The sequence below is a fragment of the Alternaria viburni genome (assembly GCF_023758015.1).
Source record: "Alternaria viburni strain BMP 2772 chromosome Unknown scaffold_36, whole genome shotgun sequence".
NCBI classification, from domain to species: Eukaryota; Fungi; Ascomycota; class Dothideomycetes; order Pleosporales; family Pleosporaceae; genus Alternaria; species Alternaria viburni.
This window is the reverse complement of record NW_026055805.1, coordinates 112,513-136,931: the sequence shown is the minus strand read 5'-3', so window position 1 is coordinate 136,931 and position 24,419 is coordinate 112,513. Positions and strand designations below refer to the sequence as shown.

At 52.5% G+C, this 24,419-nt stretch overlaps 8 protein-coding genes across 8 annotated transcripts; all 8 read right to left on the bottom strand.

Annotated features, from left to right (window-relative positions):
- Positions 1 to 1,094: 1,094 nt before the first annotated feature.
- J4E79_011052 (uncharacterized protein) lies at positions 1,095 to 6,109 on the bottom strand (the record flags this gene model as incomplete). Its single annotated transcript, XM_049359883.1, has 2 exons — positions 1,095 to 5,404; positions 5,452 to 6,109. 2 exons carry the CDS (start codon positions 6,107 to 6,109, stop codon positions 1,095 to 1,097), a joined length of 4,968 nt encoding a protein of 1,655 aa, XP_049205659.1.
- A 1,541-nt stretch (positions 6,110 to 7,650) lies between these two features.
- Positions 7,651 to 9,070, bottom strand: J4E79_011051 (uncharacterized protein; the record flags this gene model as incomplete). The annotated part of the gene is made up of 3 exons (XM_049359882.1): positions 7,651 to 8,017; positions 8,072 to 8,923; positions 8,979 to 9,070. 3 exons carry the CDS (start codon positions 9,068 to 9,070, stop codon positions 7,651 to 7,653), a joined length of 1,311 nt encoding a protein of 436 aa, XP_049205658.1.
- A 488-nt stretch (positions 9,071 to 9,558) lies between these two features.
- J4E79_011050 (uncharacterized protein) lies at positions 9,559 to 10,611 on the bottom strand (the record flags this gene model as incomplete). The annotated part of the gene is made up of 2 exons (XM_049359881.1): positions 9,559 to 9,844; positions 9,896 to 10,611. 2 exons carry the CDS (start codon positions 10,609 to 10,611, stop codon positions 9,559 to 9,561), a joined length of 1,002 nt encoding a protein of 333 aa, XP_049205657.1.
- A 943-nt stretch (positions 10,612 to 11,554) lies between these two features.
- On the bottom strand, positions 11,555 to 13,137 carry J4E79_011049 (uncharacterized protein; the record flags this gene model as incomplete). The annotated part of the gene is made up of 2 exons (XM_049359880.1): positions 11,555 to 11,562; positions 11,589 to 13,137. 2 exons carry the CDS (start codon positions 13,135 to 13,137, stop codon positions 11,555 to 11,557), a joined length of 1,557 nt encoding a protein of 518 aa, XP_049205656.1.
- Positions 13,138 to 13,402: 265 nt separating this feature from the next.
- J4E79_011048 (uncharacterized protein) lies at positions 13,403 to 14,783 on the bottom strand (the record flags this gene model as incomplete). Its single annotated transcript, XM_049359879.1, has 2 exons — positions 13,403 to 14,312; positions 14,536 to 14,783. 2 exons carry the CDS (start codon positions 14,781 to 14,783, stop codon positions 13,403 to 13,405), a joined length of 1,158 nt encoding a protein of 385 aa, XP_049205655.1.
- Positions 14,784 to 15,852: 1,069 nt separating this feature from the next.
- Positions 15,853 to 16,484, bottom strand: J4E79_011047 (uncharacterized protein; the record flags this gene model as incomplete). The annotated part of the gene is made up of 2 exons (XM_049359878.1): positions 15,853 to 15,916; positions 16,033 to 16,484. The coding sequence occupies 2 exons, from the start codon at positions 16,482 to 16,484 to the stop codon at positions 15,853 to 15,855; spliced, it is 516 nt and encodes a 171-aa protein (XP_049205654.1).
- A 4,957-nt stretch (positions 16,485 to 21,441) lies between these two features.
- On the bottom strand, positions 21,442 to 22,696 carry J4E79_011046 (uncharacterized protein; the record flags this gene model as incomplete). The annotated part of the gene is made up of 4 exons (XM_049359877.1): positions 21,442 to 21,912; positions 21,979 to 22,314; positions 22,367 to 22,386; positions 22,444 to 22,696. The coding sequence occupies 4 exons, from the start codon at positions 22,694 to 22,696 to the stop codon at positions 21,442 to 21,444; spliced, it is 1,080 nt and encodes a 359-aa protein (XP_049205653.1).
- A 226-nt stretch (positions 22,697 to 22,922) lies between these two features.
- On the bottom strand, positions 22,923 to 23,314 carry J4E79_011045 (uncharacterized protein; the record flags this gene model as incomplete). Its single annotated transcript, XM_049359876.1, has 2 exons — positions 22,923 to 23,067; positions 23,121 to 23,314. 2 exons carry the CDS (start codon positions 23,312 to 23,314, stop codon positions 22,923 to 22,925), a joined length of 339 nt encoding a protein of 112 aa, XP_049205652.1.
- Positions 23,315 to 24,419: the final 1,105 nt, after the last annotated feature.

The following is a 24,419-nucleotide window of genomic DNA, read 5'->3' as shown; positions in this document are numbered from 1 at the left end:
ATATTTTTGCATTGGGTTGGCGCAGCATTTACGAAACGGAGTTTTAGACGGCTGGTATGGCTTTTGTAATGATATCCTTCAACGTTCAGGTCGCAGCATCCATTGAGTTCTAAAGCATGCAAGTATGTCTGTATCATCTCCAAATCATGTATACTACGCATCACTCCGATCCTACAAGTTCCAAATTAGAAGCAAGGGAAAAGACTCGGCGGTCAAGACAGAACAGTAATATTTATATGTCTAACCAGATGCAAATATATACCCAGGCAGTCATGCAGAAACGTAGCTGCTCGGCATCAAAACCCAGAGGTCGCCTGTATCACCAGAAAAGATCCCAATACATCCCACCATGAGCCCTATCATTTGGTATCTTGAATATATAACCACAACCGTGTGCGAATGCATTAAGTAGCGCGAGCAAAAATGTGTACACAACAAGGAAAAAAACAATATCAACGAGAAAAGAAGAAACAACAGCATACGGAAAGAAGATGTACAAGAACGAAGTGTAACAAACAGTATCAGGGTCGAGAACAAGAAACGAAACGGACAAAAAGTAATACACAAATCCAGGAAGCGAAAACGCAAAAAAACAAAAAACAAAAGCTGTTCTTACGCGTCCTTGTGAAACAAACTCCTCAGCCCTGAACTCCACTTCCTCACATGTCCATGTCCCTTGTGTCCATGTCCATGCCCCTCCCCATCGACACCCACCCCAGCACTAGTCGTCGGTCTATAACTCAGTCTATGTCTGATGCTATGACTCGTCTTTGGTCGTTCAGGCGTCGAAGGCGCAGTCTTGTTGTTCTCTGGAGTCATGGGAGCAGTGGGAGCGATATAAGTGCTATGCCTCGAATTTGCGTTGACGGTGGAGCGAGGCGAGAAGGAGGAGATTGCGTGGGAGGTCTTAGGGCGGTCGGGTGTTTGGGGTGCGCTGCCGATGCGGGGGGAGGGTGTGTTGCGGGATAGGTCGGGTGAGGTGGTGAGGGGGTTGGGTGTCATGGGACGGGATTTCTTGCGGAGGAGATTTTGGGGACGTTTACTGGGGAGTCGTTAGCTATTGGTCTTTATCGCCTGGTGATGGTAGGGTATGCTTACGTCTTAGTCTCCTTCTCCATCCGATGAAGTTGCGCGTCTGTGTCCCGCAAAGTCTTCTTGAGGTTGTGTCGCGACTTCTTCATACCCTTGAGTTGGATGGCTGCGTCATCGCGTTGCATGCGTATCTTTTCTATCCGCAAACCCCAGGACTCGGGATCGCCCTCGTGAGAGACGGTGCTCGCGCTAGTCTGTGGTCTCTCATATTGCACACTCATATGCCCAATCGAGCTCCTTGTGTGAGATGAGATGGGGCTCGAGGGGGCGGTGTCGTAAGGACCGTCCTGAATAGTGATGTGACGGGGTGACGAGGTGCGATTGAGTTCGCTCGATTCCTTAGTTTCGTTCGGCTCGTTCCACTCCTCGAGAGCTTCCAGATGTCTAATCTTATCTTGCAATGTCGCTATCAAGGTCTCGAAAGCTCGCTTGTCGTCTCGCAAAGCCTTTACTTCCTGCTCGAGCGCAGTAAACGATGCAGCATACTCATCTCGATGGTGTCGCATCTCTTCAATCTCAGTCATCTTCCTCTCTAGCTCAGCTTCTAGGCGAACGGCGTTGTCGTGATTGCCGTCTAGCTCTCGATGCTGTTGCTGCTGCTCTTCATACTTCTGCTTGAGGCCGTCATATGCCGAGTTCATTGATCTTATCCTGCTATCAGTCGAAGATCCAAGCTCTTCAATGTACTTTTCCTTCTTTGATAGTTCTTCGACCAGCTTGCCTTTGCCTTTCTTAAGCGCACCTAGCTCTCGCGTCTGGTCGCCGATCTGGTGATGCAGGTCCGAGTTCTCGTTGATGAGGATCTCAAGCTCGTTGTTCCTTTCCGAAAGCCTGCGCTTGTACCTTTGCTTGGATTCCTTGGCGGCCTCTAGCTTAGCTTGCGACTCTTCTACGAATTCGTGGTAGCGCCTCTCGGTATCCTCAACGGCGGAGTGAGCATCGGCCATGTCCGCTTCCACACGCTCAAGGAAGGCTTCCAGCTTTGCGTTCTTCTCACGTGCGGTCTCGAGCTCCTCCTCTGCTGAAGTAAGACGGGCGAACAGTTCTTTCTCAGAAGTGCCAAGTGTGGCGTTCGACTCGCGAAGAGATCCGAGTTCCTCGTTGGCCGCAATGAGGTCATTGAGCATTTCAAGGCTTTCCGACTCAGCAATATCCAGCCGCATCTGAGCAGCGCGGAATTCGGCCTCAAGCGCAATATTGCGATCTGACGCGGATCGAGAAGACTCCTCATGCTTTGTGTGAACTGATCTGAGTTCATCCAACTCTTTGCTGCTGGCCGACAGCTTAAAAACTAAGTCAGTGCTGTCTGATTCCAGTTCGGCTATGCGTGAGCGCAAATTCGTTGTCTCGTCCTGAAGAGAACCGACTTGCTGTTCAGCGCTACCTGCCTTGCTCTCCAGCTCGGTCTTTGTGTGTTGAAGAGCATTCAACTCTTCGTTCGTTCTGGTAAGCTCCGCAGAGATGGAGGCGTTCTGCGATTCAACCTCGTTCAGCCGAGTCCGAGTCGAAGAGAGACTTTCTTCCGTGCTTGCTGAGATAGCCAACGCTTCATCCAACTTCTTTTCGACATCATCCTTCAATTGTCGGAGGCCGTCGAGCTCCTTCTCTACATCGGCTAACTTGGACGTTAGTTCGGTATTTTGTGCGTCCGACTCTTCCATCCTGGAACGAGTCGTAGTAAGATCCTTCTCCAATTGCGCGTTGGTGGTGGTGGTGCTATCAAGTCGACTCTTGATCTCCTCGTTATCCTTTCGCGCAATATCAAGCTCCTTCTCCAAGCTAGCGTTGGCAACCTGCGTTTCTTCGAGCCGCTTCTCAGTGACGGCCTTAGCTCGGCACATAGCTTCGAGCTCCTCTTCGCTGGAAGCTAGTCGCGCCTCAAGATGCGGGATCTGGGATTGCACCTCCTTCAGTTGAGACTGAGTAAGCAGTAGATCCTCATCGAGCTTTTCGTGGGAGGCATTATGGGCCAGCAGGTGTTCCTCGAGTTGCTGTTTCGATCGATGGAGTTCCGCGATCTCATCTTGCAATTCGGAGAGTTGCGTGCGTACGTCCTGAGCCTCAGAATCTGCCTTGATCAAGCGATCCTTCGCTGCGCTGAGCTGAGTCTCTAGGTACTTGTTGGAGCCGATCACAACGTTGAGCTCCTGTTGCAACCCCTTTTTAGCTGCTTCCACCTCTTCGAGTTGCCCACGAACATCCACGAGGCCCTTGCTAGAGGCTTCGCCATCGAGCTGTGCTGCTGATAACGCTTCTTCCGCCTTAGTCAAGCGATACTTCGCTGCATTAAGCTGGGTCTCGAGATCTGTGTTCGAGCGAGTCGCGTCGCTCAGCTCCTGTTGCACACTATCCCTAGCAGCTTCAACCTGTTCAAGCCTCTCACGAAGGTCCGCCAGGTCTTTGCTAGACATCTCGCCATACAGCTGTGCAACCGACAATGCTTCTTCAGCCTTTGTCCTCGCGTCGGTGTTGTCTTTGAGCGCAGCCTCCAGTTCCGAGATACGAACCTTGAGCGAGTCACTCTCGTTTGTCGTAGCGGAGAGTCGCGCATCGAGGTCAATCTTGGCCTGAGAGCTAGAACCAAGGTCGCTCTCAAGTTGGGTGATCTTGGTCTGCAAGTTGTTGCGGTCGCCTTCTGTCCATGTGAGTCTCGACTGAATATGATCGACCTGACTCTCAAGGTCCGCCTTCGATTGAAGTGCCTGTCCGAGCTCCTTCTCAACGGCATCCTTGGAACTGCGCGCATGATCCAACTCTCCACGTAAGGAAGCCTCCAGCTTCTCCGACGAGTCAAGCACAGTTCGGAGGCTGACCATGGACGCCTCCAATTCGCGGAGGTGTTCGGCGTTCTTCTGGATTTCCTCGGCATGCTTTGCATCTGCAGCTTGCTTTGACGCTTGCACCTGATGTAGTTCTTGCCCCAAATTCGACACGCGCTCTTCTGATACTTGGAGCTTCTTTTCAAGCTTCGACTTGACAGACTGCAGGTCGGAAAGCTCGGCATCTCTCATCCGTACATCCTCGCGTAGTCTGAACAACAGCTGTCGGGAGTCTTTGAGATCGGCTTCGAGTGCCGCCTTCTCGTCACGAAGTTTCTCTAGCTGGGCCTGACTGTTGGCATCGACTGCCTCTAAAGACTGGTTGCGCTGTTGGGCTTCTTGCAAGTCTTTCTCAATGGCGTCGTGAGAGGTACGTAGAGTTTCCAGCTCCGCTTGAAGGTCGGTCTTCGATTTAACCTCGCGCTCAAGGCTCTCTTGGGCAGTGTGCAACTCTTTCTGAGTGTTGACTTTCTCAGTCCGGGTAGTCTCAAGCTCTGTAGACAGCGCTCGGCTCGCATCGCTCGCAGCCTCCAACTTGGTCTTGAGCTGCTCCAGCTCCTCTTTCAAAGCTGTCAAGGCGTCTCCAGTATTCTTGCTTGACGATTGCGACTCCTGAAGTTGCTCACGCAGCGTAGAGATGACACTCCCACCAATCTCAATCTTCCGCAGATGTTCAGCCGCATCTTTCTCGTAACCGGTGATCTTCTGCTCTAGACGTGAGATGTGCTCCTTTCCGCGGTGAAGTCGCTTTTGTAGATCCTGGCATGTACTCTCCTTTTCGGCGAGACGATCCTGTAGCGATGTTTCGTAGCGGTCAGCCGTCTCGACCTTGTTGCGCAAAGAGTGAAGAGTTTCCTCCAAGGTGGCTGTACGAATCTCGAGCTCTCTAATCTCTGCATTTCGTTCGTCTAGACGATTGTTCAGATCGGCTTTGTCCTTTTGTAGCGCTTCGATCGTATGATGCATAGTTCCGTTCTTCTGTTCCCACTCTGCAATCTCGTCACATTTGGCCTTCAGCTCCTGCTTCAGCATCTCCTCTGAGCCTAGTGTGACGTTCAGTTGCGCCTTGGTCGACTCCAGAGTCTCCTGTACTGTAGACCTCGAGCGTTCTAGAGCAGCAATTCGAGACTGGTGACTGTGGATCTCCTGCTCCAGACCTTCTCGTGTGGCTTCCAGGAGCTTTCCATCCTCTTTGGTAGCTGCACATTCACGTTGTAGTTGTTCTATGCGGCTCCGACAAGCAGCAAGAGCTTGATCTGACTCGCGTTTCGCTCGTATAAGACGGCTATCGGAGGTACGTATCTCGGAAGGGCTTGACAGTCGAGGGGTCAGCTCGAGATCTAGATCGTGCCATGGCGATGGCGACGAACGCGTTGGAGTCCTCGGCGCGAGGACGGGGCTATCGATGACACTTGATCGCGTCGGTGGAGATGGGGGTGGTGAGATGAAGAGACCTTTGGGTTTATGTTGGGGTTCAGAGTTGGGGGTAGAGTCTGTACGATCTATCAGTAGAGGTAAAATCTCGACGCGGTAAACTTACACTGAAGTGTCAGCATAGAGGCCCGCTCCAGTGCCTCAAGAATCTCCTTGTTCCTGCCTTCTTCAACCCGAAGCGCCCTCTTCAACTCCTCCACTCTCTTCTGTGCATCCTTGCCCTCCACATAGTGGCTTGTCCGGCTCTTGGCCAGATTCCTTGCAGTAGTTGCAATCTGCTTCTCCTTGACCGATATGTTCACGGCCATGCGAAAAGCAAGACGCCGCAGTGATGTCACCGACCGCTTCGCTTCAGCCCCTGCGACCTGGTGAGCCTTGAGTTCAGCGCGGAGCGTATTACGCTGGGTTTTGATGTAGGAAAGATGCGCCCAGTTTGATATGACAGTAGGCGCGTCCTCGCCCTTGGGTGGGGCCTCTGCGCTGTCTCTGCCATCGTGTTCAGGTCGCGTAGACTTTGAAGAAGAGGGACCCCAGTGTTCTAGCATGAAGCTGTCTGTCATGGACGATACGGAACGCGACAAACTGGAGAGTGGGGTCGCAGACGGCCGAGAGTGTGGAGATAGATGTGACTTGTTCTCCTTGGGGAAGTCGCCAGCGCACTTTTGCATATCGATGAAGCTCGCTGGCAGGATGTTCTCCAGGCCAGAATGTATGCGCTCGCTAGCACTTGGACGGTCCAGGTCCTTAGCCTTAGAGGGCGCCATAGTGGGCGGTGGGTTATGCGACCATGAGGTGACGAGAACGCGACTTGCGCCAGAGGATGATCAAAACTCTGTATGCAATGTGGCTGGGGAACTGCTGCAACCGCCTGGATTGCGTTGGCGCTGACGGACTGACACGGAACGGGCTAAAGGAGTGACTTTTGGTGGGCCACTGTCACAGGCGAGATGCGGGCTGCAAGGAAAACAGGGGTATGATAAGGATGTGAGGGGCGTAGGATGCGACTACAGACTCTATAAACTCGATAGACGTCGTGTGTAGTTTGAGGTTGGGCTGACACGAGACACGCGCCTCAGGCCGAGAAGATGGGACGTCACACCAAGGTGAATTATGACGATGGAGCAACTCGGGTTGTCAGTGGAAGGCATACCATGGTTCTTGCGCTTTTCTGGTCGCAAACGTTGGCGCATTCCAACAACATGGGTCTACCCAGTCGGGCGTCGATGTGGAGCGAGACTCACCACAATCGACTAAACACTTCAAAGACTCACCATATTCTTGAGACTCGTCACACTCCTAGATATGACTTCCACCACCTCCCCTCCACCTCCCCTCCACCTCCCCTCCGCCTCCCCCACCCACCCATGACACACGCGCCTCAGGCCGAAAGGACAGGATGCGCGACAGCCGTCGCACCAAGATGAATTATGACGATGGAGCGACTCCGGCTGTCAGTGGATGGCATACCATGGTTCTTGCGATATTTTCCGGTCGCTCAGCGTTGGCGCAGTCTCGTAGCATGGGTCTTCCCAGGCCGGCGTCGATGGTGGACCGAGAGTGGGGAGACATGCCCCTCCGGAACGTCTCTTCCATGACCTCGGGTTGCCCATGACTGCGCCGCCCAGTCACGATGATTGCGCGGGCAGGTGCGACCAGGTGACAAGTATGACAAGTTATGTGCAAACGCGTGGCGTGATTTGAGTAGGACGTGTCAGCAAGCGGTTTGCCAATGGCGGATATCGAGAGTGAGATTTGACAGTGATATGCACTAGGCTGCTTGCGGCCATGAGGTCATTTTGCATGTCCCCGCTACGCGCTACGATCTCCCCAGGATGTTTGAAGCGAGCCCACGATCTGGTTCATCGCGTTGGCCTGTAATTTGGCTGATATTTGTTAATACAAAACGACATCTACAGCATGTCGCCATAGTATGAGAGCTGTAGTAGGGATCCCGACTGATATGAGACGGGTAAGAGCGTTGCAAGTTGGCACTACATGTGATCAATAAATCTACAGTAACAATTGTAAACCGATGAAGGGTCTAGATTCTGACGCAATTTGGGTTCATCGGGACGCTTCGATGCGTTCCGCGACATGGTATACGTTGCTTTTGAGTACCGAAGTTACATATGAGCCCCTCACGACTCGGGCCTCGTCGTTCTGGAAAAGTAACATCATGCTTTCACGCGTCATTCCCACATAATGACTGGTGTGGATACCTTCGCAATCTCACAGCACAGTAGTAGAGTAGTAAGATAGTAAGATAGTCATGCCAAGTGTTTTCCCATTTCATCCGTATCTACATCTACTTCGTATACCTCTTCTGCAAATGCTTCCCAATAGTCGTAAGCTGAATATTACTCGTCCCCTCATAAATCGCGCCAATCTTGGAATCCCTAAAGTACTTCTCCGCCAGCCCCTCCCTCACAAAGCCCATGCCACCCATCCACTCAATCGCCTGGCCGCTCACACGTCCAGCGACTTGACTCGACATGAGCTTCGCCATGGCGGCATCCATGATGAAGTCCTTGCCCGCCTCCTTCTTGCGCGCGGCGTTGTAGACGAGGGCGCGGGCGGCTTGGATTTCGGTCCACGCTTGGGCGAGTTGGTGCTGCATGGATTGGAATTCGCCGATTAGTTGGCCGAATTGCTTGCGGTCGTTCCAGGCGTAGCTAGGTGGTGTTAATGCATGTTCAGATATGTTTGTGAGGATGGTGTAGACGTACCCAGCGGCATTCTCCCAAGCACCCAGCGCAAGACCCGTCATCTGCGCTGCAATACCAATGCGACCCTCATTCAACAGCGCAATAGCGTACTTGTACCCCTCAAACTCCTTACCCAGCAGATTGTCCTTGGGGATCTCAACGTCGTCGAAGTTGATGACGCAGGTACTGCTCGCCTTGATACCGAGCTTCTTCTCCTTCTTCGCAATGGAGAAGCCAGGTGTGCCCTTCTCGACAATAAACGCAGTAATACCCTTGTACTTCTTGCTAGGATCGAGGTTGGCGAAGACAATGAAGAAGTTGGCTTCGACGCTGTTCGTTATCCACATCTTGCTTCCGCTGATCTTGTAGCCGTTGTCTGTTCGTGTGGCCTTTGTGGCGAGCGCGAAGGCATCGGATCCGGATACGGGCTCTGAGAGACAGAAGGAACCGACTGTGTTGGTGGCGAGCTTAGGAAGCCATTCCTTCTTGAGCTTCTCGGAGCCGTACTTGAGGATGGCCGTGTTGACCAGTGTGTTGTGGACGTCGCACATGACGCTCACACTGGGGTCGACGCGCGCGAGCTCCTCGATGGCGATGATGGCCGATGTGAAGTTCATGCCTGAGCCGCCGTATTCCTCGGGTATCTCGATGCCCATGAGACCTTGCTCGAAGAGCTGCTCTACTACTGCCGGGTCCATCGCTTCGGCCTCGTCCATGGCTCGCGCCTTGGGCAGGATGGCTTCGTTGGCGAATTTCGAGACGGACTCGCCCATGAGCATCTCCGTCTCGGACAGGTGCGTGATGGGCGTCGGTGGCACATCTGAGATGTCAATCGCTTCCCGGCGGGCGGCAGTCGTAGAGAGGCATCGTAACCTGGGTGGCCATGGTGTTAGTCTTGTGTATTGTCGCCGTTGTGGTGTATACATACTGCGGGGCGGCGCGGGCAGCCGGTCGCAGCGAACGCGACGAAGCGGTAGCAACGCGAGTGAGGGGTCTTATTGAACGCGAGAAAGAAGCCATATTTGCAATATTGGTTGAGAGTTGAGGAAACGAACGTGGCAGTCGTGAAAGTCAACGACGGAAGCCCGCCGCTCACATGCCGAGGCAGCTTAAAGTTAGCCGGCGCAGGCCGCACCATGCATGCCCATATGTCCGGGGTTGTGGAGAACGCCCGTCACATGTCAGCCGCCACCAACCATTCACGCACTGTGCCGCTGCGCTGCTGCAGAGCCGCATGCTGTCAGATCTTAACCACACAACATCAAGCCGTGGTAAGTGAATTGCAAACTAAATACTAAGCTATAGCCTTGGTCGACAACTAGCAGCGCAAGGGTATATGAAAAGGACGGCATGCAAGAAACAAAGAAATCAACTGGTCGTAACACTGACATGACAAGGGAACAACAGCCTCTATTCAACAAGGAAAGCTGCCTTCCAGCTGCAAGAAAACCCCTTCCTATTAAGAATTGTTATATCCGCAACTCCAACTACGCCCCCCCTCGTGGCTCCTAGACGCGGTTGTTGGACCCCATGGCAAACCTGCCGGCCTGCATCTGTGCCTTGTACTCGCTCAGCTCGGCAGCCTCCTTCTGCTCTTCGGCGAGGAGTGCTTGCGCCTCCTTCCTGCCTGCGCGACGCTGCTTGATGCAGCAGAAGAGGATGATGATGGAGGCAATGGCTACGAATCCGAGGATACCAGCGATGATGCCGATCTTGGCGCCCTTGGAAAGGTCGTTGAAGCGATTCCTGACTCCGTGGGGAGACTTGATCTCTTCGAGGGTTTCGGATTTGCCCCTGTATTCTGTTAGCTCTGTGCTGTTTGAGACCCAGACGTGATGAACTTACTGAATGACCTTGACCTTCTCCCAGTCGCCAGATGCGTCCATGCCCTCCCACGAGTACTTGGCAGCCTTGGTGTAGTCTTCCGCGTAGACGGACTGGATCGTCATGATGTAAGGACTCTTGTCGAAGTCTGTCACGCCACCAGCCCACTCAATAACACCAGGGTCGTTCTTGTTGGGGTCACCCGCAGCCCACGATCCGAGACGGATGTTCATTGGTGTTTGAGGGTAACGAGTGCCGTTCTTAGCCTCCTCCGGGGTGAGCTCCCTGACCTCCTTGTCGTCCACATACCACTTGATGCGGTCCTTCGTCCAGTCGATGGTGTAGTTGTGGTAGTCGTCCTGGGGTGCGAAGCCAAGATCAAAGTCCTTGCCGCGGTCGTAGGTCTCGGTGTCGCCCTTGCCGAAGTAGTTGGTCAGGATCATCTTGTCGTCGCCGCGGAACTCCCAGTCGATCTCGTCGAGCGCCTCGGACTGCAGGATGGCACTGGAGATGATACCCTTGCCGGTAGCCACCTTCATGACTACCTCGAGGCGGCCGAAGAGCATGTAAAAGACCGAGTTCGCCGTGGGAGAGTCGCCGGATCGCTCAATGGCAAAGGTCGCGCCCTTCTCGTTCCAGTCGATCTTGCCCTGGTTGGGCATGCGCCAGATCTTGTCGTTGTTCGGGATACCAGTCTTGTTCCAGTTGAAGGTGGCGTTTCCGCCGAGCGCCTCCATGTCGGGACATCCTGTGGTGTTGAGCGGGTTGCCTGTCTGCGTCAGTACGTCTATCGCAAGTAGACTTCAAGTCGCGTACAGTCGGTGTGAGTCTGCGCAGTGGTGGTCGAGATAAGGCCTGCGATAAGCGCAGCCGTGGAAAGGGCGAATGACTTCATCTCGGCGTATTACGATGATCTGTAAGCACGATGTGTAAAGAGCGTGGTAGTGCGCGTAGACCAGACGCGCTGTTGGTGTTTGTAGCAAGGAGCGACTGGGATAGCGAGTGCTGGGTAAAGAGTGGGTTCCCGTGACGAGAAAAGGAAAACGAGGGGAAAGTCGTTCAAGGGAGCGTCAGGGCCGCGTTTTAGAGACAGCGTGGTGAAGAGCATTTGGGGTGCTGCCCTGCACGCAGATTTAAGGAGTCGTCTAGTGCACAAATGCTCCCTGCCGCTCGCCATTGGTCGGCCGACCTTAAACTACAAACGGCGCTTGTCGATCCCCGAGAATAGCGACTCTCCTGAGCGCTTTGTGCAGTTCGTGACTTGCTGGCTGAGGATCGGTTCATTGAATATTGCACTCGCCTCACTCGCTGTCCGTTGCCGTCGTTTGGTCTCGAGCAGGCCGCAAACGACTCCCCAGCCGCTTGTGCGACCTCGCGCTATCGTGTCTCACCTGCATACCGCGGGTGGCTTTGCGCCAGGCCGGGAGCCAAGGAGATTGTGAAACACCAGGCACGCTGCACTGCGACCCTTGAAGCGACCGTCTGCTCTCTGCGCCACTCGCGCTGCCATGCGATATGCCGCTGCGATAGCGATACGATGTGGAGCACGAATCCTAAACGCTTAATGGATCCGCATCGTCATGGCCCACCATTGCCGGCCTGCGCGCCACTCTATACGAGCCGAATTGCCGTGCTGCGTCCTGAGGGAAAAGGCCGTTTGACCGTGCCCAAAAGAGTCCTTCACCCGTCTGTGCTTCTTCTCACACAGTTGTACCCCGCCGAGCCACCTCGTCCAGAGACCTCCTCTCGGCGTCATTACGCTCTCCGTGGTTTCCATCTATCGTATCCGGGATTTCTCTGCCATCGACCGCCGGCACGAAGAACTTGCCCCATGCAAATGCAGGACCGTCCATGGCAAACTTGCCCTGCATGCGCCAGCGGCCCATGTACACGTTGAGTGCGACGAGGACTTTGGCAAGACACGTCCAGTCGAAACCAAAGTACAGCCCTGCTCTTCCATCGGAAACGACATACTTGTGCCAGATACCCCAGAGAACGATGTATTCGGCCTGATCTCCTATGTCGCCATCGTCGACCGTCATCCGATGCCATTGCAGCAAGGCTCGCATGACTTCATTGCACGACTCCATGACCTGGCGCGGCGAGCGCGAGTGAATCACAGCCAACGTTTCGTATCGACAGCCAGTCTGCAGGAGCTGTATACACAGGAGCGCCTTCTCCATGCGACTCATTGAGCCAGAGCTCGCAATGAAGCCTGCATTGCTCAGCCACTCTTTGATCGCACGCAGCTCGTGAAGCTTCATGTAATGCAGATAAGGCAAGACGAAGCGAGCGTCCTCGATCCCTTGCATCGTCATCTCGGTGATCATGAAGCCATTGCAGCTACCCCGTCGCTCTTTGTACGGGTTGCGCAGAACAGGATCCATGTTAGCCTCCTCTTCTTGTACGCGCAGCTTGACTTCGTCTCTCGGTTGCGGGAACTTGAGGGGATGCGTTGTAGGTAGGTGTAGGCTCTCCGAGCATTGCGACGGCGCTCCGTGGATGATGAGACGCGGTAGTTGTCTCAGCGCCTCGAAGGCATTGGCGCGTCCTGCTCTCTGGACTGCAACTGCCGGGTGTATATCTCCGACTGGTAGGCCACCGGACATGAGGTATGTATCTTCGTAGTGGTCGCCTTCAACAGACCGTCCACGCACGTCAAGAGCGTCATCAAACCCCTGCTTCTCTCCCTCCGCTCCCCCGCGAACATACGCTTCAACCTTTCCATTATCCGTCGACGTATTCCTCCTCCCTCCATTCTGCGGGCCCGATATCCTGCGCAACTTCACGCCGGTATCACCGCCGCCCTTCGGTCCTCTCAACCTCTCCTCAAGCTTGACCACGTTCTTATACGACCGCCAAGCATGTCTCTTCGCATCTTTGACCAGTGCCTCAATCTCATCTCCAATCTCGCAGTATAAATTCGCATCGAGCTTCTCTAGATCGCGGTGCGCACTCTTCAGTTCGCGCTTGATCTCTGTGACGCGGGTGACGTTCGATCGTTCGTGTTCGGTGAGGCCTTGGAGCCATTGGATGTAGCTGCTGACACCGCGTACGTAGTCTTTTATATCGTCTAGTCTGTCTGGGATCGTGCCAACTGAGGGGTGGGGTGCGTGACGGCTTTTCGCTGCCGGTGTGCGTTCCTTCGATTGCGATTGCTCTGTAGTGGGTCCGGGGGTTGTTCCTGCATTTGCATCCGCATCCGTGCCTGCATCTGCGATTATCGATCGGCGCGGACTGAACGGGTTGTAGAATCGGCCCATTGTACTCTAATGGCTACGCATGTCGTGGCATGATCTTGTTGCAGACCCCGGGTGGTCGCTGCCAAACCGCTCTTCGCTTCGTGTACCCTTAAAGATCCACCTTTCGTCATTTGTATGGAAGGACATCTGGTAGGCTCCACATACTTGTTCCAATACTGACAAAGCTGTACAGCCAGCGTAGAATCATGAACATCGCATGCTGAAGCAGTGTGCTGACTGCTTTAATTGGAATTAGAATTAATACTCAAGATACCAAGCTAAACACCTATTCCATCCCAACAACATCCCCCAGCTCAGTCCATGGCCTAACAATCGGCTTTACTGTCCCTCTCACGCGCGTCCGCTGCTCCATCGCATACGCCAATCCAACAATCCTCGCATCCCTCCACCTCTCCCCCAAGAAACTGAACCCAAACGGAATACCCGGCGCCGACCCCACCAACCCATCAGGATCAACCAAAACCGGCTGCCCACCCCCCATAGCCCCCATCGGTATACTCACAACCGGCGCTCCAGCAACAGCAGCAAAGGACCAAGAAAACTTCGACGGTAAGACAACAGCATCAAGACCGTGCCGTTTTATCGTTCCAAGTAACCCTCCCTCGCCATCGTAGTACAGACCTTTTTGGTACGCTTGCCAGAATTCTGGGGTCGTGTTATTCCAATTCTCCAGCGCGAAATCCCAGACTCCGGTTGATTTGCCGGGGTAGCCTTCTAGTAGGCTTTGACGCGTCCAGTTTCGTAGTGAGGATAAGGTGGAGATGTTGTGCGGGTTGTAAGTGAGGCGTTTGAGGTACGACTCGATGTTTACGACGAAATCGGCGGACATGATTTGTAGGGCTAGGAGGGTGTCGTTTAGGAAGGCTTGGGCGGCTGGGAAATCGGTGTGGATGACTGATGCGCCTGCTGAGCGGAGGATGTCTAGGGTGGCGTTAAAGGCTGCGATTGTGGATACTGTTGTGTTGTCGGACATGAGGCTGATGACGTTGCGAGGGACGCCTAGACGTGCACCTTTAAGCGCGGAGCGTTTACAGGCGCCGACGAAGTCTTTGTCGACGTTGTCTGGGATGACAGAGGTGTAGTTGTCGTATACGTCGGTGCCTACGATGCTTTGGAGGACGTAGGCGGAGTCTTTGACGGTTTTTGTTAGGGGCCCGATGGTGTCCATGCGCTCGCTGATTGGTATCACAAGGTGCCGAGATGTAAATCCAACAGCTATCTTGAGTCAGAAGGCAACTCGTTCTTAGGTCCAGTTCAGCGTACTTGGCTTCATTCCCACGACATTGTTCACACTGGCGGGGTCGATGATCGAACCATATGTCTCGCCGCCCAAGGTGACGGTAGATAAACCAAGCCTTCATCATCAGTCGGTATCTACACGTTGGTATCTTTACTCACGAAGCTGCAACCGCACTTCCACTGGAACTACCAGATGGATCTTGATGAGGGTAGAACGCTCCGTAGGTTTGTCCACCATATGCTGACCACCCATTGCTCGAGTTCCATGGTATCCTAAAGCTGCCCCATTCGCTGGGGTTTGTCTTCCCTAAGATGATGGCTCCTGCTTCCCTGAGCTTCTTTGCGATAGTCGAATCGGATGGAACCTTAGCTCCAACGAGCGCGTAGGATCCAGCGGTGTTGTTCATCTTGTCTTTCGTGGCGATCTGGGATCGGAGTTAACTTTCTAGGAATGCAGATACATGTTGCTTCAGTCGAAGTGAAGTACTCACCGTGTCTTTGATGAGTATAGGGATGCCATGCATCGGTCTAAAAGTCAGCGGATGTCGTGAGTATCTCAAACCTTGTGCTCACCCTCGCACCATGCCCTTCGAGCGCTCCTCGTCAAGCGCAGTCGCTATAACCAGCGCATCAGGATTGACTTCGATGACTGGGCGCAAAATATCGTTCACTTCATTGATACGAGCGATATAAGTCTATCTGGCAGCGTCAACCAACAAGGTCGGGGATGGTGTTCAATGACAGCTACTTGCCTTGACAAGATCCACACTGGTGAAATGATTGCGCTCCAGGCCCATTTTCACCGTCTCGATATCGGCTTCGTACAAGCTCGGGAACTCACCTCTTCCAGCACGTTGATTGAAGTACCAGCTCGAGCTTGCGCCGCCGATGACCAGTGCGCCTAAGAAGACTCCGTAGATCATGATTCTTGAACAGCTACGCCGGCGAACGATATTATCGCTCGATTCATCGGTTGGTATACGGTGATATGATGGGCTCGTAGGGGCGCAGTAGTTGAGTAGTCTCTCAAGCGGATGCGGTAGCCACGACTTGGTCAACGTGTCTCCGGCAGGCATGGGACGGAGTGTGTCAGTGGCAGGCTTATAGTATCGACTGTGACAACACTTCTCTTCAGCTCGTATACCGCAACGTTCGACAACATTGAGAGCTCTGCTTGGTGGTGTCCTAGAAGTCAGTGCCCAGCTGCGGTAGGAGCGGGTGACTAGCGCAGAGTTCGGCCCCGCACCTGCACGACGATGACGGCAGCAAATCAATATATCGCAGCTTTCTCTCTACATCCCAACTCGATACCGTCTGTCGTCGTCGTCGTATCACCTTCAGTGGCTGTCCGACATGGTCGGTACTGACCAATTATTGTTCACATCAAGTTATTGCGCTTCTTCCCGAAGACGAACAGTTTCATCCAAACTTGGATAAAAAAGCAAACATGTTCCATTTTCGATCTGATCTACACTGCTACTTCTCTACGCCTTTTTCCTTCTGGGCTTCGCGCTCGAACTTGAAGTCTTTTCGCGAGGGACTTCGGGTGTGTACACGACTGGGTTGGTAAATCGGAAACGGTGGTTTACCAGGGCTGTTCGTCGGGATGGTCGTCTTCATGCTCGACGAGGTAAGCGAAGAATGACTATGAGTGACCGGTCGTTCGCCCTGCTGACGGGGTCCATCATCTCAAGGTCTGAGTCTGGCGGGCTACTCAGGGTCGACTCATTATCCGAATCCTCTTCAGTTCTGCCGTCCACCCTGTCCACCAACTGCCAGCTTTCGACTTCCTCTTGGCTTGGCCAATGTTTGAGCTCTTTCCAGTTCAACTCCCGCTTAATGGTCCTGAACCTATGCAACTCTATCGGATAACCAAGGATTTCTGGGGCGGCACGTTCTATCGAACTCGCTATCCGCTGCCACGCATATCCATGTCCCCTTAATTGCATGACGTTTGTCTCGTATGAGTCTAAGATCTCTTCGCAGTGGCAGGCATAGTAGTCTAGATATGCGTGCACAAGCTCGTGAAGAAGAGTGCCCAGACGTCCCAAGGCCACTCCGTTCAGACTTCCATAGGCTTTCGCTCCGGCTTGTTTGAAGGCACACATTTTGATCATAGGCAAAAGTCCCTTTTTGCCAAGTAACCGGCAATTGCCTGTCCGAGATGACGTATTCGTCCAATCTCGCCATCTGAAGGACACGTGCATGTGAGCGTCTGCTGAACAAGTTCGAAAAAAGATCCCCGAGAAGATGCCGATCAGATTTTTCATCTCGTCCTTGTCGACAGCGTTGCCATCTTCTCGCCCTAGTCTTTGCAACATTGAGTTGGCCGACCCGTCTTGACATAACGCGTCCCAAGCATTGTATGCTTGCTGTTGTTCGGAGCTGAATCCATCTTTACCCAGTCTCATGCTGCGCTGGACCTCATCAGCAAGTCGAAGGGCATGATGCTCTTCCCAACCCAAGGGTGCTCGCTGCCCATTTCCAGGTTGACCGGGACCTCCTTCGGAAGTAATGATGCCTTCACAACAGTGCCTACATGCTTGCTCGTTGGTCCGGTTCGGCAAATGCTGCGACTTTCTTTTTTCTTCCATCTCGATTACCATAGCGAGAAACTCATCAGGCGTATCAGGTGGGGTTTTGCTCTGCGGTGGAGTAGTAGAGGTCATGTTTGTACTGGACTATGTGGGATAGACGTTGAGCTTTCGTGGCCGTATTGTGAAGAATATTGAGCCTGTTGCTTCCTGGCTTCTCTGGTTCTTTGCGATAGACTTGCATGACCATTATATAGTATTGGCGACAGAAGTTTGATCTTGCACATGACGTTTCGACAACTTCTTCATAGCTTGTGACCTCAGCTTGAGGCATCTTCCACGCGCTCGTCACAATCGTAAGAGATTGAGTATTCGAGACGCAAATGCATCGGCGTGCCTTCAGATCGGATCCATGCGACCTGCGGAAGAAGCGTCTTGTGCCCAGAGAGCCCAACAAAAGCTCGGGTATGTGAACTCACAAGCTTTCTTCACTGTGAACTAGTCTGGCGTCATGCCATGCAGTGATCAGGAGACATATGAGTCGGAAGAATATATTTGAAGATGAGTCAAGTATCTTTCTACCGAGTAACAACATCGCTAACGAGACTTATAGCAGCTCTGGTAGACACTTCCGCATGCTATGCCCAATCACCACACCAGTTCCCATCCTTCAACTTCATCCTCCGTAGGCCAAAACAGCATATCATCCCAATTGTTGACAACAGCCTCAAAGCGACACAAATCAAGCGGAAGACCAAGTGTATCATTAGCGAAACGTTCCACAGACCTCGCGATCCTCTGCCAAACTCTTCCATGTCCACCCAACTGCACAAGATCTTCTCGGTAAGATGAACAACACGGGCAGGCATAGTAGCCGACGTAAGCATGTACAAGCTCATGAAGCAACGTACTCATACGAGACATGGCCCTACCGCTCAAGTGACGAAAGTCTCGAAACGGTCTGATTTCCGATGCAGACAATCTCACTACCGCATATGGCTGATCTGGACCCGCGCAAGTGCAGTCACCCATGCTACCCGGGTCAGATGGCTGGTCTGACCAGTCAAACCGCACTTTCATCCTATCCCACGGCGTGGTTTGGAAGAAGATTGTTGTCAGGAGCATGATTAGCCTTTCTATTTCCCACCTGTTCACGCTACGGGCGTCTCGGTGACCGAGCCGCTGCAGCACTGCATGTTCGGAATGGTCTTCGATCATGCCGTTGAAGAGTTCGATGGCTTTAAGCTGATCATCTGTGAGGTGCTCACGGCTGACTTTTGACCTATGCATCATCAGATCGCTGAGTTGAGAAGCCTGATGACGCCAGAAGCGCAATGGCGTCCGCTCGTCGGCCTGATTGCCAAGCTTGTTGTGGACGAATATGGTTTCGATGACGGTGTTGCGGCAGTTCTTGCATGTTATGGGGGATATTTCATCTTGTGAGAGCTTGGCGGGACTGGCCTTTTGGTACTCTTTGACCATGTGAAGAAACTCGTATGGAGTCCTGGGAGGCTCGCGCCGCTGTGATGGTTGAACACCTTCGTAACGACGGGAACGCGACGTCAGCTTATCAGTTCTTATGGGTGGCATTGTTTGGCCTTTGATAATGGATAGAGAGAGTATATTCATGCATATCCTCCGAGGTAATACACGGTACTTATCGATGTGAATAATCATTAGATGTCTCGATGTGAGCGAGACATGGAAGACCAATAAATCGGCACAGATACATAGGATGAGAGACATGCGAAAAACCCACATGACATTGGGGCTTTTGCTTATACAACGATCAACGTTTGATTTGCTAACTACAACACATCAAGAGGTTCAATCTCCCTGATACCCTAAGTTATCGTCCGTTCCAAGTCCCACTCTTTGACTTCTTGCTGAGTTGGCCAATATAGCGGTACACCCCAATTAGCTTGTATGGAGGTGAATCTATTCAGAACCAGTGGTAGGTGAATGAAACGAGGAGCATTGTGTTCCACCGAGCTCGCAATCCGCTGCCACGCTAGTCCGTGTCCTCGAAGTGATTCAACATCTTTCACAAACGATGGGCATCTACAAGCGTAGATACCCAGATATGCGTGCACCAGCTCATGAAGAAGGGTACTCAGGCGTGACATGGTTCTGGCAGATAGGTTTCCGTAGGGCGAAGCATCCATGTAGTTGAAAGCCGACATTTCAATTTTGGGGTGCACATCGCACGTGTAACGGCCAAAATAATCGTCGTTGCAGGTTTTCCATTCGAAGTCAAGCTCCATCTGATAGTCGCGGAAGAAGATTGCTGACAAGAGCTTCATCAGATACTTCATCTGGTCTTTGGAGACGCTGCTTGCATCATACCACCCCAGTCTTCGCAGTAGAGAGCCCGTTGCTTTGTCCTCTAGCAGTTCTTTGAAGGATGCGATCGCATCTAGCTGCTCATCATTGGCAAACTCAGGTCCCTCTGACATGATAGCTTTAACTTCGTCGGAAAGTCGGATGGCATGATGGCTGGTCCTTCGCAGTGGGTCGCGCTTACGTGTTTGGTTTCCCAGCTTGTTGGTGTACTTTACAGCGCGGATGGCTTTGTCACAGGGGTTGCGGCATTTCAAATTGTTTATCCAGGTCCCGAACCGCTGGTGACGGGTTTTGTTGTGACGATCGATGATCATGTCGATGTAATCCCGTGGCGTCTTCGGATAATCAACGTCGAGAGAAGTCATAGACAGGTTGTATGCATCGCAAAGTCGTCTACCCATGATGGATTGGTTGTATCTCTTTTCCAGAGAAAGGCTGCCTGGGTTATCATTTGTTGAGCTACTTGCTTGCGATGACATCGTGTGGTGGCTATATGCGTACTGGGCCGTAAAGTCTCACGATATTTGAGACGCCCCAAAGCTCGGCCACAACAAGTCGCACCAGATTGAGACATTGGATCTCTACAGTGATGTGAATCAGTCGTAAACACATGATTCGAAACTCTGAGAGACTTCCTCTCGCGACTTTTACGACTGGAAAGGTCTAGAGCCGCGTACCACAGAAGTCGTGAACAATGAGCCATACTCACAAAGGCAGAGGCAAACAGGTCTCAAGATATGAAGTGAGATCTATCTGCGCCTTGTTCAGCCTCTACCCATCACCGGATACTCTACTATGGCTTCAAATGGACTCAGCACCGCTCACTCTACCGTAGCACCTTTAACAGACCCCAAAAAGCTCTTCTACCACCTCCTCCTAGCCCTAACCTTTGGCAAAACATGCCTCTGTGACTCTGAGGGTTGCGCAACGTATCTCTACCTGAATCACCCCATCTCTTGCCGTTTGCACCATCTCCCGAACGAGATCTCCATTACCCCCGGTCAGCGACCCTACATCATGGTCAGGTCACATATGAGACCATACGAAGCCCTCCAACTAGTCCGCAGCTCCACTCAGTACTTCAGCAGAGTACAGAACGATATGGACCCCGCGCAAATTCAAGCGGTAACGGAAGTACGGGAATGGCTCCAGGAGGGAGGTCTGGACATGAAGCTCGGGTCGCGTGATGCACGCGTCACCCTCATTGTCGATGAGATGACAACACTGATTACACGTCTGATAATCGTCTTCTTCTTCGGTGCAGCAATCCCGTTTGATTTCGCTTGGGAAACAGGAATCTTGGAAACAAACGACTGGCTCGGCGTCACTTCGCCATTAGATCACAATGGTGTGGAAGTTCAAGTTATCGCCATACATCCCACCAAAGTCAAACTGGACGTCACACTCGCTCCCAACTACATCAGAGCTCTGGCAATACAACGGCTTTCTACGTTGATGCATGAGATCATTCATGCCGTGCTCAATACACTGTGTTGTAGGGATTGCTATGCTTCGAATGATAATCTAGCGCAGCACGGGAGGGCGTGGCAAAGGTTGGCGTTGGGTGTTGAGAGGGAGTTTGCGCGGTTGTTCGGGTTGGACCTTGACTTGGGCAGGATGTACGGTGTTTTGAACGACATGGTAAACGTGGGTGCTGATTTCAACCATCCGAGTAGACACGATTTGGTGACGTATGGGTTTGCGGAGGCGTTGGATGGATGATGGCAGCCAGGAAGTGGCTGGTCTGATATTGTTTGCTTATAGCAGAAGGAATTAACTTTGCTTTTCCTCAAATTCATGCTTGTATGTGCTAATGCATCATTTTGACTGTTGGCAGATTGAATGAAGCATGGAGGAGAGGGGAGGGTCGAGAGATGACCTCGCACTGGCCTTTTCTTGGCGCGCATGACTAAGCGAGACGCGAGAATGACGCGGGTCTCACAAGGCACACGAAGCATCACAAACATCGCTATCGACCTAGCCACAGGTCCGTCTGCGCAAGACTTGCTATCTCGCTTTCATTCTATCGATGTCTATGTATCTATCGCGATAGCGCCACCTCTCTTTCGCGTCGCACCGGCACTCTGGCTCTGTTGTGCCTTCCGCATGCGAAAAGGGAAAACGAAAGCCAGCTCAAGCTACTGTGCTCTTTACCCAGATGTTCAGCGTCGCCCTTCAGCCAAACCTACTACAAGACTACCTCGACGATGGGCCCGACATATGTCTTTCTGCCTCTTACGAAATACCAAATGACGGCAAAGAGTACGGTTCCTCCGAACGTAACTGAACTGAAGTTCATCGACTGTGCATTGACCTCAACGGAACCCGGCCAGAAGGAGAAGAACCACATCACGAACAGATAAATGCAGGCAAAGATGTTGTTGGCCACGCCCAGCACGCCGGGAACTCTCCATGGACCCCATTGTAATGTCTCCGGTCCGACCATTGCGGCACGCGAGTTGTACGGGCTGATGCCCTTGAGACGCCGCCAAAGGAGAAGGACGCATACGATGAAGTACGAAGCGTAGAGGCCCCCGATACTGAGGTTGACGATGTTGCTGAAAGCGACGAAGGAGCCGAGCGCGATGAACGACAGGAGCACGCTGACGGCAGCTGTGATAAGGATCGTGTTGACCGGGATCAAAGTTGTAGGATTGAGCTAACACCATCGTCAGCTACTTCAAAGTTCGAATCGTTATACGAGGGCGAATTGAAGGGGTCATACCTTAGTGACCTGCGCTGAGAACGGCACAGCTCTGTCTCTTGCAAAGGACCACATCTGCCGCGAGGTTGCGGCCATGAGACCTACCAGGCAGCAGACTCCAAGAAACCACATGATCAATGCCATGGCCATAGCCCCGCCCGGAGATCCAGTGCCTTTCAAGAAGACATAGAGGTAAGCATATCCAAGAGTGACTGAGTTCTCCAAAACATCATTCAGGTCCCCCAGGCAGAAGAGGTATGCGACCATCATAGCAAGTCCAAGTGCGCCGTTGAGGAACACGCTAATCTGGATGGCTCGCGGCACTACCTTGGATGCGTTCTTTACTTCTTCGGCCATCTACATGCATGTCAGTTCCTTGGATTTCGACCAATTCGGGCGAATGACATACATGAACACATGAGTCGACACCTGGGAGGAAAGATTAGTATATTGCCTTCGTCGAGTCTGGTGTCTTATCACACTTACCGACTAGCGCGAATATTGACGATGGTAGCCCTACCATGAAGGACAAGCCCTGGGTTGACCAACCACCCGTGTTGACAAATGTGACGAAGATTGATGCGTCATTGTGAGGAGCGAGATATACGAGAGGAATCAGGATCGCAAAGAACCCCAGAATATGCAATATCAATATCACGCCTTCGAAATGCGCGAGGGTCTTGCTTCCGATAGTATTGATGACAACGGCAAACGCGGTCACTGCCCAACCGAGCAGCATGGCTTGGTACGGTTTGGGGGAGTAGTCGTCGTGGAGGATTAGAATCACGCTCTGTAGTATTGTTCCAGCTAGGTACGCTGAAGAAGCAGTGGTTGCTTGCCAGCCTATCAACGTCACCCATCCCGTGATATAGCTGAGAAACTTTCTGGATGACGGTGGAGCCAACATTGCGACCCAACTACGATCCGTCAGTAAATAAGCTTAGCCGACGCTTAAGAGAGGCTGCTTACTGGTACTGGCCACCTGCGGTAGGTGCCATCGAAGACAACTCAGACAGGACGGTGTAGATGGAGATTGAACCGATCCAGATAAGAAGATACCCCCAGAATACGCCGGCAGGACCACCGTTTAGGAGACTTGGGGTAGAAACCCTGCGGCACTGTTAACAACTTATAGCAGTCTATCATTCTGACATCGAACTTACGACAGGATACCTTCCCAAGTCACCAGGACGGTACAGGAAAACCCCAAGATTTGCATGAACCCGAAGGTTCGCTTCAGTTGCGGCTTCTTACCCAGACGAATGAGATCTCTCTCATCCCGAGTGTAGCTATCACGGTCGGCGTCTTCGACGGCGGAACTGACTGCTTCTGCTTTCGTTCTGTTGCCGAGCTCCATGGTGGGGGTAAGGTATGCGACAAAAGAACGACAGTGATAGATCGTAATGAACGACGTGACGGATTCGAGGGGAACAAGAAGTATGTACGAAGTGTTAAACCCGTATTCCAGCAGCCTCGCGTCCAGATGTCGGTTATGCACAAATTCATCCAGATTGTTTCGCTAGTCCAATCAAGCAGGTTACATACTGCGCCGCAACTTCTATCGCACAGCATGCCGCGCGGGGATCTTGATAGGAGGGTCTGCATGATGTCTCGACACTTCTTTACCTTACGCAACCCAGCGATATACTCACGAGGCCCTTCATTTCCCTTCTGCGAGTACAGATCGCGAGCACTTCCAACAGTCTGAAACGCGTGCTGCACACTGCGCAATCTGTCGCCAACCTCTCTATCCCCTCCAGCTCAACAATCTCACTCTCCCCTCAATGCGGAGATCTTTACTCACTACTCTTCCTGTAGGATCCGGGTGGAAGTATCCTAGTTGCCGCGGATGTTACCGTCCCGAGCGTTATCAGCGTTGGCTAAGCCTCGAGCGTGTGGATCAGCCGCTATGGTCGCACAAACACCCACGACATCAACACGTCCTTTGTCCCTACCTTCCTTTTTCCTCAGGCAACTGCATTTCGACAGGGTGTTCATGCGCGTTGTCTTGCGTCTGATTGGTGGCCCAAGGTGATGCGTCTGCGCGGATGCGGCGCGGATCGTTTAAGCGACCTATTACACCGTGCCAAACGTCTTGATGCTTGTAAAGCGTTCCGAAAGCTTGTCTTGCTGGCTATCACCAGATAAGTAATCAGCCTGTATCCTTGACGTCTTACGCGTCGTGGAATATGCAGGTTAGCGAAAGAAGCCAGAGACTCGTATGTGTGCGTGGGGGTGGTGCTAGCTAACTGGTGTACATCAAGAATCCTACGAGGGGGAAGAGTTGGAGATGAGTGTGTCAGTATGTTATGTGGTTGCTTTGGTGTTGAGATGTCCGTGAGCACCATGTGATTCCTGAGTGCTGGAACGAGGCACAGATAACGAAACGGGGGAGTCGTCCTCTTCGAATTGGGCTATATCCTAATGTTCACGCTGCTCGAATGGTAGTACCATCTCAGTCA